This window comes from Pygocentrus nattereri, chromosome 4, assembly GCF_015220715.1.
Source record: "Pygocentrus nattereri isolate fPygNat1 chromosome 4, fPygNat1.pri, whole genome shotgun sequence".
NCBI classification, from domain to species: Eukaryota; Metazoa; Chordata; class Actinopteri; order Characiformes; family Serrasalmidae; genus Pygocentrus; species Pygocentrus nattereri.
The window spans coordinates 9352495-9369144 of record NC_051214.1 but is presented as its reverse complement, the minus strand read 5'-3'; the positions used below and the strand labels follow the sequence as shown (position 1 = coordinate 9369144).

The window sequence follows — 16650 nt, the reverse complement described above, 5'->3', positions numbered from 1 at the left end:
TGTCGGCAGGGACGTGATGAGTTTGGGGATCTCTTTAGTGGGCCATCAGAAGAAAGTCATGAGCAGTATACAGACTATGCGAGCTCAGATGATCCACCTGCACGGGACAGGCGTCCAGGTGTGATGGACACCGGTGAGCCCCCCTGGGCATGGGCGGGAACTCTCGGGGAAAAAAAAAAAACTGCACCCATTGAAGGTGCCACCGAGGATAATCACGTCAAAACAATGATCAAAACTGAAAACATGAAGTCTCTCTCCTACGATGACTCCAGAAGCTGCGGAATAGGACCGTTCCTTTGTTCTTCAGCGAAGGACTTTAGCCACCTCATTAGCGAAGGTGCTGAACAGAGGAAAGAACAAAGGAAAGGAAGGGGAAAAAAAGAGGGAGAGGGAGATGCTACCTGGACATGTCAGAGCTCTGAAGATCTTATTACGTGTCAGTGGAGAGATGGAGCGTTTTCTAGCATTTTGATGCTTTTTTTTATCTCAACGACTGGTTGATTTGCTCATTGTCAGTATGGACCTCACTAGAACATGGATATATTTTGCAAAAAAAAGGACAAAAGCTGCACAAAAGAAGCAAATTCAATCAAAAAAAAAAAATTGAGTGTTTTTTTTTTTTTCCTTTTCAGTTTTAATAGCCATGGTCCAATGGTTGTGGTAGGCTACATAAATTTCCTGCTTTGCATTTGACAGTTTACCTTTTGGATTTCAGTGTGGAATTGACAACAGGGTAAAAAAAAAACGTCCCCTCTGTAGGCAGAGAGGCAGAAGCAGTGGCTGGATGTTGACAGAGGCTTGGCTTCTCAGGCCAGTTGCTATTTGTGTACCGAGACTCTCCGCTGGAACTGTTTGAGTCGGAGTCGTTCTCCGCAAGAGCATCCCATCCCTTTCTCCTGGTCAGTTTCGACGCTCTTGAGGGGTGTATTTTATAAACACACCAGACATAAAGATGGTCACGTTTTCTGGTGCACCACGACATTTGAAATGTGTTTTTTTTTTTTGTGTGTGTGCAAACCATGAAATTATTACAAAGACGAAAAGACGATTGAGAACCACTTTGAATGGATTCTTTTTTATGTGAAACAATGCGCTAGTTTCTTTTCTTTTATTTGGAAGACGTGAATGGATGTTATCTGCAATATTTTTCCAGTTTGCTGTTATTTTTTTCCTTCTAATGTTATTATTTCCTGCGGTGTCTCCATATAGATAGCACTATTGAAGACTGTATTTAATAGAGAGGCAGTTCGATCTAAAGTTAATTGTTTGCCTTGCAAAATCTGTTTTCGCAGATGGTGCAGAATATTTCATATTTTTGAGTTACCGCAATCCCAGGCAGTCGGTTTTAGATCCCATAATGCTACTTCAGTTTGACTGAGGCTGAGGAGCGAAACTTTAGAGGGATGTCATTTTTGCAGACTAGAGCATGTATACCCCCTGTCCCCCGTCCTATTTGCTCTGTTCCCTGCATAGGAACGCAAGCAGGAGGTGAAATGGACGTAGGCAGAGAGATATATTAGTGTCTTGAAGAGACTGAACAATGATCAATCAGAGCAATAATAATCGAGATGGTACTTCTTAGTGATGTTAAGGTGCTATGTAGATTTTTACCATTTTTAGCATGTCACCATCAATCACAGTATGTCGATCTTTAGAAAGGGAATGATTTCCCAGCAAGCGATCCATGTGTGGATTCCCTCTCTTCCCCAGGGCAGGGAGGACGATTAAAAAAAAACAAAAAAACACAAGAATGTGTTGTTGTTGCTGTTCTGCTCTTCTTCCAAGAGCCAACGCTCAAAGGAGGAATCCAGTCTTTCAAACTTGGTTAAAGCCAGTTTTTCTGTGCTGTGACACTCTGTGGTCTGTGTTTGACTCGTCCCCAGCTTTGTGTACATCTTTAAATCAACAGATCCCCAATTTGCCCTTTTTAATTTGAGGGGGAAAAAAACATTGGCATTTCTAGCGGATCATGTGGTTGGTTTAAATTACAGAGGAAGAATAATCACTGGTTTACGCAGTATCCTAGAGGAAACACAACACACAGTAAACTCAAGAATGTTCAGGAATGCTTTTTTATTAGTTGGAGGTTGGCATGACCCTTTTTAACCTCTACTACAATTTCTTGCTCCAGTTCAGCGACCTACAAATGTGTTTGTCTTGCCAGGTTTACAGAACATTGGCAAAAATTTCAACTTAATGAATTATTTTGGTGATTTTTTTGCTGCTGTTGGAACGAAACCTCGTATCTCCATTTTTGCCATTTTTCAGTTTTTGGCATGATTTAAATTTAGCCGGTGTCCACGACGAATGGACCAACAGAAATAACCCAGAATTACTTGGGGGAAAAAGTCTGGTTCCATTGACTTACATTAAAAGTAGAGGAGGTTTTTCCTTTTCCTGTAAAGTTACCATTGTAGAGATACAAGATTTTCTCCCAACAACAGCGATTTGCTGAACTTAATTGCTTTATACATTATTTCACACTTTATAACATCATTAGCTACTAGGGGTGTAACATTACAACACTGCATCATGATCACAGTGCAGAACTCACCGTACGCATTGTGAAGATGTGACAGATCATCAGAGAGAATGAACCTGTAACACAGTTGCGTTGTTTGAACACTGACGCTTGCAAACAATCAGTACCAGTCAACAACGCACTCAAGCACTCCTCGTGCCCCCCAGCTTTAGGCTGTGTTCACACAGCAAGGAAAAGTGGCCCAAATCCGATCTTTTTCTTCACGTGTGATGCAGATGTGTGGCACTGAGAACAGCAAAACACTGAAACTGACGTTTTCAATTCTGATTTGAGACGCTTTCATATGTGGTACTAAAATCTGATCCGTGGCAATGCGACTCAGTTTGTACAGCCAGGTCGGAATTCATTACATTTTTGTCAGTCCAACTCCACATTTTGCACATGAGAACAAGGCTGCAGCAAAAACAACAGTTAAAAGTCTGAAAGCAACGTTTAACAAATTCAAGGACACAAACCAGAAATGTAACTGTTTTTGTTACGGTGACCTCAAACACATTCTGGGTGATAAGCCCAGCTGTCAGTCAGTGAATCTTCATGAAGGCTCCTGTCATGCTGGCCAAAGTGAAACTGAAAGCTCCGAGAGAGACTGGCAGCCGTGATTGTTTACCTCTGGATGAGCCACATGAAGCAGCGTAAAGCACTGTTCTTTTGCGCAAGCGGGTCAGTTTAGGAGCTGATCTGTTCCATCTGATGTCGCCTGTAGGTCACATTTAAAAGACATTGTGAACAGCCAAACGAAAAAAATCAGATTTGCTGAGAAAATCAGATTTGGGCCACTTTTTCCTGCATAGTGACATTGGAAAGTTATGCAATAACAGGATCATGATCCTCATTTTTCTTCAGTTCTGCTCAAAACTGTTCTCATTGGCTTGAATTCCAGTGTTCTTTAAAACCTGGCCGGCGTATAGAATATCTATAGAATACTGCATTTGTGGGCAGAACAGATCCTCAATCTTATAATTAAATGCTGCAAAATATGTTTGCAAGTGAAATTGTCTTAAATCTAGCCACTATTTCTGAAGTATCTCGTTAGGTGACTATTATTTCTACACATATTCCAGATGTGATGTCTGAACTAGTCGTATTCTTTTGGCAGATCATTTTGCATGTTTGAAGCATATTACCCTCAAAGTTATCCACCAACAGAATAAGCCAGTTTCACTAGATAACATAACGTGAAAACAACTAGACATAGTAGAATCGTATAATATTCTCACAACAGTCACAAGATGACAGATATTAGAAACATCATCATTCACATCATTTGAGATGTTTCTACCTGCTGAGATGACTTTTTTTTTCCAAGTGTATAACTTACATTGTAGAAGTTAATTGTAGTAAAATCACTTGACTTGGTAAGACATAAATTAGCTTAAGGGATTCACTTGCAGCATTTACTGTCTGGAAATTAGTCACTTTGTTTTTGCAGCACCCGTTTGGAAAAGCCATTATCTGATACCCCCCCCCCCCCCCCTCATTTCCATTGTGCTCTCTTGTAAAAACCCTGACCCCAGAATGTGTATGTGTGTGTGTGTGTGTTTGTTTGCACTGCACTCTTGGATCAGATGATACCCCAGTTAGAGGCCTATCTCCCATCTCTCCATCGCGCTAGCCTCAGCACTGGGTCCGCGCCAGACCTTTGAATTGAATGTGAGCAGAAAGACTCGTGGGTCAGCACAAAAACGTACAAAAAAAAAAAGTTCCGAGCAGCAGCCTGTCACGCTCCGATCTCTCTCAGCGGGGCCCCAGCGGGCCCACTTCAACTCTTACCTTTGTCCTATGGATCCCAGGCCCCTGTAGAGACGGTCGTTTTAAGCCAATTTGAGATTAGTGCTGGGGGTTCAATCGATCTTCAATTGAGGCCGTAGCGCCGGTTCAATGACAGATTTGTCATAGTGTCACTTTTTTTATTCCTGACTTTTACAGCTTGATATTAGGAGTATTTTTTTTTTCCCGGTAAAAGTGGCCTATATTTTGAACTTGGTTGAATTCAGGCCGGTAGGTTCTTTGAAAGACTTGAGAAAGACAACGGACGCCCCGTGCCCCGTCCTCCCCCCACCTCCCATCCCCCCACCCCCCCACCCCCTTTTCGAGGAGAACAAATAAAGTCTGGACGATTCCAAAGACGTCAGCACTGTTGATTGTGTCCGAGAGATCATAAACGGTTCGAGGGAAACTTTGTATATGATCTAATTGTAAAATTTGTACATTTTATTTATATTGTTGTTTCATTTTTTTACACATATTTCCTCGGTAGTGAGCTCTGAATTCATTGAAAATGCACTATATTTTTCTATCTCACTCGCCAAACGCTTTGTCACCCGGACTATTTCAGTTGTACATAATTTCTCATGTAGGACCAAAGACGGTTGGTAGGTTTCCATTTTAGACTTTTCTCTCCTTTTTTTTTTTTTTTTTTTTTTCTTTTAGTTTTATTCTTTTGTCTCTTAGGTTGAAATGTACAGTAAAATAACTGGTCGATTTATTATTTATTTTTCTGTGACGAGAGTATGGAGAGTATTCATTGGTCAAGAAGTATTTTCCCCAGCTGCAGATCTGTAAAATCATTTGATCTAGACTATATCTTGTTACATAGATCTTCTTTTTTTCATTCTTTTGTTTTTGTTTTGTTTTGTTTTGTTTTGTTTTGTTTTGCTTTGTAATCTTTGACCTTTGTAATAGACTGTACATATATTTTTGGAAATATAATACAATCTCTATAGAAATGTGCGCTTTCAGTTCTTTATTGAGTCTCATGTTACCTTTGTGATTCTATGTTATTTTCGAGATTGGCATCTCATGGAAGCTGCTGCTGAGGGTCATCTTGATATGTCCTTCAGCTCTTAGAGCACTTTCAGGCTGAGTGCAGGAGGACGTGTTCGAGTGTATTACACTGTTCCTTATTGTACATTAGATTTTTATTGGCGCTGAATGCTGCTTTTGTAATACTGTGCTGATCGATAAACAAGCACATGCTATCTGAGATAAAGAGATGACGCTGCAATATTATACACCCTCAGGGAGAGGAGCTCACTGTTCACTCGGATTACATCATGGGTTTCTGCGTGTATGAAAGAAAAGTTAACGTGGTTAGAACGAAAGTGAGAGGACTGAGAAAGAGAGAAGGAGAACGAAGTTGGAGAAAAGTTTGTTATTGCAGAAGAAGTAGAAGGACGAACTGATGTAAAAGAAGTTTTTTCAAGGGTTCTTTAGTGAAGACAATGAATATACACACCTAAAAATGGTGGTTCTTTAGTAAAGATAGTGGTTGGTCAGTGTAGTGGTTAACACCTCTGCCTTCTGCACTGTAGACTGGGGTTCAATCCCCACCTGGGTGAACACCCTACATTATACCAATAAGAGTCCTTGGGCAAGACTCCTAACACCGCCTTGGCCTGCCTATGTAAAATGATCAAATTGTAAGTCGCTCTGGACAAGAGCGTCAGCCAAATGCCATAAATGTAAAGACAGTGGTTCAGATGACCCTTATTAGTCCCACAACGGGGAAATTTAACCCATCCGTGAAGTGAAACACCACAAACACTAGTGAGCACACACACACTAGGGGGCAGTGAGCACACTTGCCCGATCGGTGGGCAGTCCAATCCACAGCGCCCGGGGAGCAGTTGGGGGTTAGGTGTCTTGCTGAAGGACACCTCAGTCATGTGCTGTGAACACTCCAGGAATATTTTGTATGATTAAAGGGTTCTTTGCAAGGTGAAAGGATCTTCAAATGGATGGAGAATGTGTTGTCTAGGGTTCTATTTGGAACCTTTTTGAAAAAGGAATCTATATAGCACCTAAACACGCTCTTCTGTTGTTACAAGCCTGGCATTGTAACTATAGAAGAACCCTTTTTGGTGCTATAAAGACCATTTTCAAAGACCATGTACATTCTTCATCAGTCTGAAGAACGATTTTACCAGGCGGAAAAACCTTTAAGCATTCTTTCGAAAAAGGTTCTGTTTGGCACCGATAGTGGTTTTTCTATTGTTACAGACATGGCGTTGTAACTACAGACCAACTCTTCATCTCTTTCCAGAAAGGTTCTTCATAAATTAATCTATAGCACATTATCCATGAATCTAAAAAAACATTTCAGCATGCAAAGAATCCTTTAATCATTCAAAAGATTAATGTTTCTATACTCAACAATATTTTTAAGAGTATAGAACCATAAATAGTCAAAGAAGAAGAATTAGAAGATAGAGGAGAATAAGAAGAAGAAGATAGCGGAGAAGCAAAAGAAGGAGAAGATGTAGGAGAAGTAGAAGAAAAAGGAGAAGGCAGAGAAGAAACAGAAGAAGTAGAAGATAGAAAAGAAGCAGAAGAAGGAAAAGATGTAGGAGAAGCTGGAGAAGGAGAAGAAGAAGAAGATAGAGGAGCAGCAGAAGAAGTAAGAGAAGTAGGAGAAGAAGAAGAAGATAGAGGAGCAGCAGAAGAAGTAAGAGAAGTAGGAGAAGAAGGAGAAGTTAGAGGAGTAGCAGAAGAAGTAGGGGGAGTAGGAGAAGAAGGAGAAGATAGAGGAGAAGCAGAAGAAGAAGAAGATAGAGGAGCAGCAGCAGAAGAAGAAGGAAAAGATAGAGAAGAAGCAAAAGAAGGAGAAGATAGAGGAGCAGCAGAAGAAATAAGAGGAGTAGGAGAAGAAGGAGAAGATAGAGGAGAAGCAGAAGAAGCAGGATAGTAAGACAGAGACATTAGTGAAAGACTTGTTTGATGACCCTCCATGTCCGAGCCTGGACGGTGTCATTAAAAATACATTAGCCAAAGCCTCTAACCTGGGAATGATGCCTGCTCCCTCCAGAGTTAAACAAAGCCAGGCCTAATGGATTTATAAAGATTTTATCTCTGCAAATATTCCAATATTTATTTTGATTCACTCTGGAAGAATCTCCATGCCTTGGACGGAAGGAATTCACTCGTGCAGCAAAACAGTTACAGATTAATAAAAGGTCCTGGCGTTCGGCCACTGAGGGTGGGCCGGGGGAGTAGCCGGGTCGTCTCAGGCGTCCCTAATCCCCCCTTAATCTCCGCTCCATCAAAAGTGACCAGGCCCCTGCATTCAGCTCGTCTGGTGTAAACAAAAGTGTGTAACTGATTTCATGACCCTGCGAGCGCTTGGCGATCAGCTCATAGACCTCCAGGGTGAAAATGGTATTTGGCTTTTTTCTTCTCCTCTGCATTTGTCCACTGCAGATTCCTTTAAATCCCGTTCCTTAAACACAAAGCTGACAAAAGTCCTGCATTGATATCAAAGAGAACACGCGATGCATCAAAGCGCCGCCGAACCTCAAGCTCAAAATCTTCACTTCTCTTTCTTGTCACTTGAAGGCCAGATCAAGACTGCCATGTTCAGAGTCCTGTGGAGGGAAAACTTCTGAAGTGGATGATTCAGAGATGATAAAAAAATAAAATCCCGTTTCTCATATTTCTGTGAGAACCCGCAAGAATGAACAATCAAACCATTATCCTGTAATTTGCATCTAATAAAAAAACCTCCACAAACAGATTATCGGATAATTTTAGAAGGCAGGGGAAACTGCTGGAAATATCTAGGAGCACGCACTCTCTCGTTTTCCCTCTCTCATCTCTCTCGCTCTCTTTCTCTCTTCCTGTTTTTCTTTTTTCTCAGGCTCTCTTGCTCTTATTTCTCTTCTTTCTTTCCCCTTCTCTCTGGTCTCTCTCTCTCTTCTCACTCTTTCTCACTGGCTCCTTTCTCCTTCGCTCTCTGTCCTCTCCCTCTCTTTCTTGCCCTCTCTCTTTTCTTTCTCTCACCCCATCTTTGTTGTTCTCTCCCTCCCCCTCTCCTTCCTTCTTTCGCTCTCTCTCCTCCCTCTCACCCCATCTCTTTCTTTCTCTCCCTCACCATCTCCTTCTTTCTCTGTCTCTCTCTCCTCGCTCACTCACTTCCTCTCTTTTTCTCTCCCTGTATTTTTGCCTCACCTTCTCTTTTCTCTCATTCTCTCTTCCTCATACTTGCCTCTTCTCTTTTCTCTTTCTTCAAAATCTGTTTTTTACTCCTCTCCTCTTTCTCTCTTTCTCTCTCTCTCTCTGTCTCTCTCTCCCTCTGTTAAATAAAGGGATCGTGACCCTCTGGTTTAGATAACGATGCTGTAGATTGCTGTGGTCATTAGGTGTGGTCTTTTGGGGGAAGTACAGGAATCACCTGTAACCTCCTCTAGACTCTCTCTCTCTCTCTCTCTCTCTCTCTCTCTCTCTCTCTCTCTCTCTCTCTCTCTCTCTCTCCCTGGCTGAGGGTGAATAAGATGTTGTACAGCAGAGGGACTGGATGAGGCTGAGCCCAGAGGGCAGCACCCTAATCTCACACACAGAGAGCGGGAGCCGGGGTGTGTGTAGTGTGTAGACTGTAATATAGAGGAGTGTTAAAGAGGTTATGCAGTTAATGTGTGTGTGTGTGTGTGTGTGGCCGAAGGGGGCCATTGAACCATAAATGGGCTGGCAGTTATTCATCATGGATGACCTGAAGGTTATTGAGCTGTCTGGATGTGTGTGTGTGTGTGTGTGTGTGTGTGTGTGTGTGTGTGTGTGTGTGTGTGTGTGTGTGTGTGTGTGTGTGTGTGTGTGTGTGTGTCTACACTGTTAGAAATAAAGATTCTGTGCAGGTACATTTTTCATTCATCAAGCTACCAACAATGTAAATGTGCCCTCAAAGGTACTACAGCGGTTTTAAGGTATCATTGTTTACCTTACATAAGTTTTTCCTCGGTGAAAAATACAGATTTGTATCTTTTCATAAACTAATGTTTTAAAAGAGAACAATACAGTAAAAAGCCTGGAGACGAGGCAGGGTGTGTGGAGTCAGTACAACTTATGTAATTACAATGTAATACTGTCCAATTATGTCTCCTAACTAAAGTTATTGAGGATGTACAGGTGAACCCTTAAGGACATCAGCCTACTACACTGCTTCAGAGAGTGTGAAGGACTTAGATGAACTGAAGATCTAAGGTTAGAATTCTTTTCTCTGTGTGTGTGTGTGTGTGTGTGTGTGTGTGTGTGTGTGTGTGTGTGTGTGTGTGTGTGTGTGTGTATGTGTGTGTGTGTGTGTGTGTGTGTTTATGTTTTATTTCTTACCCACAAGACATTCAGTCCTACACTCTCAGAATAAAAGGTACCAGACTGTTACTTTGGCAGTACCCATCTTGTCACTGAGGTGGTACCCTCAAGGCTACATCTCAGTACCTTTAGTCAGGGAACATAACTGCACTTATTTTGTTGTGTTCTTTTGACTCCCCACACCCTGTCATGTCTTTTATTACTTTCATCGTTCTGTTTTAAAATAATAGTTTATGAAAAAGTACAAATACAAACATTTTCCCCAAGAAACACTAACCTAAGGTAGACTTTTCAACCCTACACCTTTTAATGTACCCCTTACATTCATATTGTTTCTGCCTTGATGAATGAAAAACGTACCTGGACAGAATCTTTATTTCTTACTGCTGTCAGATCAAAACCTTGTTAACTTTAGAGGAGATGGAAAAAACATACTTTACTTTTAATGTAAGTCAATGGAACCAGATATTTTTCCAAGTAATCCTGGGCCATTTCTTTTGGTCCATTTATCTTGGAATTTACGCAGAATATAACAGACTTTTGGTCAGACAGCAGCGATATACAGAAGTCAGAGGCCTGTCTAGTCAAAACAGCCATCACTTTTTTATTTTTTAGGAGATGTTCCTGAAGATATTTCATGTGCTTGCGTAAGGAAGGAGTTCAAAAAGTGTACTTTAAAAAAAAAATGATTAAATGTTATTAGAAAACAGGACTGCTTAGATCTGTGCAAGACCCGAAAGACCACCAAATCTGTCCCCATCAGATAAACAGAACTTTCATGTTTGAGAGAGAGGAGAACATCAAGCTCCACTCTTGCTTTAGATCTGAAAAAAAAAAAAATCCACTCTCTGTTCATCTTTCCACGGTGAGAAATGCTATGAGTCCTATGCTAATGCTAAGAAATGCTAAGAATCCATTACCAATAAAAGAAAATAGACAAGAAATCAAACAAAAAAGCTGCTCCACATTTAGCTAAATTATGTCTGGCTCACTTATGGACCACATCTTTGGTTTATTCTCGCCCAATAGATGGCTGATCTGGCCCACACACTGTAATTAAGTAGAATTAAATGATATGGCCCAAATCTAGTTCTAATCTGGCCCAACTACAATGCTGGTTCGCCATATTCACAGCAGAATTGTCCCCTAAATGTAGAGGATGTCCAGGATCTGGCCCTATTCTGGCCGGCATGCCTAACATCTACAGTGGTTGTCAACCGTTCAGTAACATCTACGGCGGTTGTTTTCCATAGGAAAACCAGAATCAGCCCAAAACCCTCTGCTATCTGGTTGGTGTTCCAGTCTGGGGTCCAGATCTCAACGTGGTTTAATACACTGAACAAAAATATAAACGCAACACTTTTGTTTTTGCTCCTATTTTTCATGAGCTGAACTCAAAGATCTCAGACTTTTTCTATGTAAACAAAAGGTCTTTTTCTCTCAAATATTGTTCACTAATGTGTCTAAATCTGTGTTAGTGAGCACTTCTCCTTTGCTGAGATAATCCATCCACCTCACAGGTGTGGCATATCAAGTTAGACAGCATGATTATTGCACAGGTGTGTAGGCTGGCCACAAAAAAAGGCCACTCTAAAATGTGCAGCTTTACTGTATCAGGGGGATCCGTGGAGTCCGGCGGGTCAGAAAACCAGTCAGTATCTAGTGTGACCACCATTTGCCTCATGCAGTGCAACACATCTCCTTCACATAGAGTTGATCTTGGGGTTGATTGTGGCCTGTGGAATGTTGGTCCACTCCTCTTCAATGGCTGTGTGAAGTAGTTGGATATTGGCAGGAACTGCAACACTTTGTCATATACGTCGATCCGGAGCATCCCAAACATGCTCAATGGGTGACATGTCCGGTGAGTGTGCTGGACATGCAAGAACTGGGATGTTTTCAGCTTCCAGGAATTGGGTACAGATCCTTGCAACATGGGGCCGCATTATCGTGCTGCAACATGAGGTGATGGTCGTGGATGAATGGCGCAACAATGGGCCTCAGGATCTCGTCACGCTATCTCTGTGCATTCAAAATGCCATCAATAAAATGCACCTATGTTCGTTGTCCATAACATACGCCTGCCCATACCATAACCCCACCACCACCATGGGCCACTCAATTCACATCGTTGACATCAGCAAACCACTCACCCACACGACGCCATACACGCAGTCTGCCATCTGCCTTGTACAGTGAAAAACAGGATTCATCCGTGAAGAGAACATCTCTCCAAAATGCCAAACGCCTTCGAATGTGAGCATTTGCCCACTCAAGTCGGTTACGATGACGAACTGCAGTCAGGTGGAGACCCTATTGAGGACGACGAGCATAGAGATGAGCTTCCCTGACAGTTTCTAACAGTTTGTGTAGAAGTTCTTTGGTTATGCAAACCAATTGTTGCAGCAGCTGTCTGGGTGGCTGGTCTCACATGATCTTGGAGGTGAAGATGCTGCATGTGTACGTCCTGGGCTGGTGTGGTTACACGTGGTTTTGCGGTCGTGTGGCCAGTTGGATGTACTGCCAAATTCTCTGAAACGCCTTTGGAGATGGCTTATGGTAGAGAAATGAACATTCAATTCACGGGCAACAGCTCTGGTGGACATTCCTGCAGTCAGCATGCAAATTGCACGCTCCATCAAAACTTGCGACATCTGTGGCATTGTGCTGCGTGATAAAGCTGCACATTTTAGAGTGGCCTTTTATTGTGGCCAGCCTGAGGCGCACCTGTGCAATAATCATGCTGTCTAATCAGCATCTTGATATGCCACACCTGTGATGTGGATGGATTATCTCGGCAAAGGAGAAGTGCTCACTAACACAGATTTAGACACATTTGTGAACAATATATGAGAGAAAAAGACCTTTTGTTTACATGGAAAAAGTCTTAGATCTTTGAGTTCAGCTCATGAAAAATAGGAGCCGTTCGGTGTATTTAGGCTTGCTTGGATTGTAAAAAGCAGAAAATGTGACCAACTTCTAACACTGAACTTTAGAGAAATAGGCAAAAGATCAACGTGCTCAACACTGAATATTTACGTATTATGTGTCTGATATTCATGCTGAAAAATGAATAAATTCTACTTAATGCGCATTTTGACTATAAAAATGCACAAAGCACTGTACACTTCCAGATGCTTCCTCTCTGCCAGGGTCTTTCAGCTCGAAAATTCAGCCCACACACTTTCTGTTCCGCAAACACAGCTCATTTAAATCCCACAAACTCTAAGCACTGAGCACTTACGGCTAATCTGTGTGTGCATTTCAGTTGCTTATCTGCAAACATATGCACAAATGAGCTTTAAATGAGCCTTTAAAATCTCGGACTGCTCTTACCACAGGCAGACAGGGTGTCTGTCAGTTAACAGATGTCATTTACTGTTTATTGTGTCAAGCACTGGTGCAAGTGATGCATGTGTGCCGGTTTACGCCGTATACTCTTCTCAGAGAAGACTCATTTACTGTATATGCACCTAAATGTGATTAGAGATATGTTTGAGTTTGTTTTCTGTGCTTGGTTTTGATTTGATTCCGACCGAAGAGAGATTTCACTTTCATTCACTCGCAAGTGGTAAAAGCAGCACACCTTATTTCTGGTTTCTGCTGTCATCTTTTTACTTGATGTCTGCTCTACACTCACTCATACAACTTATGTAATGCTTGCCAGCTGGCAGATATATGGAAGCCATGTAGGAATAAAGTTAATGCATCTTTTTTGAGTAACACCAACAGTTCTGATCCAGTGCAGTAAATTATGCTTGATATACAGCAAGTAAGGCTTAATCAGATATGCCAAGTAGGTAGGATGGTAAATGTAAATACTGTAATTCCTTAAGAAAAGGTTTGGGAATTGTTAGGCTAATACACTCACATCCACAACGTATCAATTATTTCTTCTAAAGTTATTCTTCTTTTAAAAAGTATTGCTTTTATTGCTTTTATTTTGTGGTTTTATGTTTTACTCAAAATTTAAATGTAATTTTTTTTTTAATTCTTATATTATTTCTTCTAAAATTATTCTTCTTAAAAAAGTATTGCTTTTATTGCTCTTATTTTATGGTTTTATGTTTTACTCAAAATTTTAATAAAATTTTTTTTTTAAATTCTTATATTATTTCTTCTAAAATTATTCTTCATAAGAAAAGTATTGCTTTTATTGCTTTTATTTTGTAATTTTATATTTTACTCAAAATTTCAATTCCAAAAATTTTTCAAAATCTTATATTATTGCTTCTAAAATTATTCTTCTTAAAAAAGTATTGCTTTTATTGCTTTTATTTTGTGGTTTTATGTTTTACTCAAAATTTAAATTAAAAAAATGTAAAAAATTCTTATATTATTTCTTCTAAAATTATTCTGCTTAAAAAAGTATTGCCTTTATTGCCTTTATTTTGTAATTTTATGTTTTACTCAAAATTTAAATTCCAAAAATTTTTAAAAATCTTATATTATTGCTTCTAAAATTATTCTTCTTAAAAAAGTATTGCTTTTATTTTATGGTTTTATGTTTTACTCAAAATTTAAATAAAAAAAATAACCAAAAAATCAACAAAACATAATTTAAACTTTATTGAATACCTTGTTATGCTTACAATTGAGGGTCAAATAACATCTAAATTAACACTGCATTAGTGTTAGTATAATACTAATACTGCAGCAGGTTCTAGATAATATCAAGCAACTTTTACTGCATAATAAGAGTTTAATAAGATCTAATTCTTCAAGGTTTATCGCATATTCTAAGGTGCTAAACATATTTTATTAAGTCAATTTGCGTCACCCATTCATGAGCTATTCTTGGTGATTTAAAACATTGACTGCTTGACTCTTATGGCAGTATGTGTTCCACGAGTTCAGTGGCTAAAACAATGCTTTAGAACATGGCATGCATCTTGAGTTGATCTATTCAACTCTCATTAGCTCTTAGCAATAAACATGATATTATCTAGAACCTGTAATAATCAAATGCTGGCAAATTGGATGTGAATTTGGTTGATAATCACGCTCAGTAATTGACAGCATTAGTGAATTTCATATAATATTATTACAGCTATGTATTAATACAGGATACAAGTCATAATAAATAAATCAGCGATCCTTTTTCAAGTTTCTAATTGGGGCTTTACTGAACAAAGAAGACCTTTTTGAACCCCAGCTGTATCCCTTAAAATAAACTGTTAATAGGAGGACACTTACTTCTACAAATAGCCTCCTGCAGAGAGCTAGCAGCATTTTTCAATTAGAAATTATAGACAGAATAATTGCAGGAGCCAGTGGCCACTGCCTTTGGTTTTATTAGCGTAACTGTATTGTCATCAGGCAGATGACAGATCATTCACATACTGCTGAGTATGGGGTTCGTATTCACTTCTATCTTTAAACACGCTCGTTCCTCTCGGGTTATACAATCCTCATGGGAGCGTAATGCAGCAAATAATTGGGAAGGTGCAGACAAGTTTCTGGCTAATAATTACTGTTCCCATGTATTGCTTGCTTTCCTTCACCGGGGCATCCAACATACCTGCCATATTAGCCATTTAATGCTGAGGTGAAGTGGCTGCTGCTGCTTTTCAGCAATTTTTCTTCAATAATGTCATTTTTTAATGCTGCCATCTCATTGTTTGTATCGCATATTTTGGTACGCAATGGTCTAATAAAGCTGAAAATGGTTTTGTATGGCAATTGTGGACATGCAAGTATTCTGGGGTCTGATTTCAATGAGTTAAAGTGGAGCCAAAATCTCTGTCACTGATGACCCTTTAGGTAAAAAGGTTGACTTGTAATTTACATGAGCTAGTAGGGCATGAAACTAAATGCGGGGGGGTGCTGGAGCCTATCCCAGCAGTCTTCGGGCGAAAGGCAGGATACACCCTGGACAGGTCGCCAGTCCATCGCAGGGCAGACAGACAGACACAGACAGTCACTCACACACTCACACCTAGGGGCAATGTAACATGTCCAATTGGCCTGCCTGCATGTCTTTGGACTGTGGGAGGAAACCGGAGAACCCAGAGGAAACCCACGCAGACACGGGGAGAACATGCAAACTCCACACAGAGAGGACCCCAGTCACCCAGCTGGGGAATCAAACCCAGGCCCTCCTTGCTGCGAGGCGACAGCGCTACCCACCACGCCACCACTTAAAATCCCAGATGTATTATATACTAAGGCTTATTAACCAGTAATTACAGGGACTTCAATGCAAACTGACTGAGCGATTCTTAGATTATAGAAGTGTGTATTAAAACTTTGGACCTGCGTGTAACCTGTACTGTTTAATGGGTTAATGTAGATGAAGTCACAATCTCTAAATGCATCACTGATGCTACGTTAGGCAAAAACAGGCTAGTTGAGCCAAAGAATGCTAGCACTACTAACAATGTAATGTAAGTAAGCTAGCAGAGCTTATTTATCAGGGTACTTTGGGCCAAATTATCCACTTAACAGTAATAACCAGCTGTCCAAATCAATGGCAAAGACACGAAAGTTCCGGCTTTATGCCGGCCTGTTGATCTCTTGCTGACCAAAGCTGAGGCACGGCTAATGCGTGATAGCAGATGTCTCTGGATGTGTTTCCAGAGAGTCGTTATTTTAGCTTATCAGCTCTTTTATAGCCCCGATAAGTAAAGAGTGATAGCGTGACTGGAGTCCGCTCTATTATATTGTTTATTAAAAGCCTTTTAGATGCTCTTATCACATCGCTACTGTCCCTTAAGGCTATTTCGGTTGGAGCGCCTTCGCTGCCAGGTATTTGCACATTCTTCCTTTTTTATGGCCTAGCCCGTGGCACCTTATGGCATTAAGTATTTAAGGGATGGTAAAATATCTCTCCCTCCCCCACCATCCACTCCTGTCTCCTGGGCAGGTGATCGATTTCATAGGTCTGGCTGATGCCTCTCCTGGACGAGGCTGATGGATTTGGCAGATAGGCCTGGTCCCTCAAAGACATGGCTGAGTTCTAATGCGGCGGCCATTAGCTAGCCAGTGGCACAGATAGCTCATACTGGCATAGGCTGACACTCCATTTACTG

General features: G+C 40.7%; 1 protein-coding gene across 7 annotated transcripts in view; it reads left to right on the top strand.

Moving 5' to 3' along the window:
- Positions 1-1824, top strand: part of epha7 (eph receptor A7) — a 119123-nt gene extending 117299 nt beyond the window's left edge. For all 7 annotated transcript variants that reach the window (XM_037537887.1, XM_037537889.1, XM_017697737.2 and 4 more), the window contains exon 17: positions 10-1824. In XM_037537887.1, the coding sequence (XP_037393784.1) occupies positions 10-124 (115 nt within the window). In that variant the 3' untranslated portion in view covers positions 125-1824. The remainder of the gene's footprint in view (positions 1-9) is intronic.
- The last annotated feature ends 14826 nt before the right edge of the window (positions 1825-16650 follow it).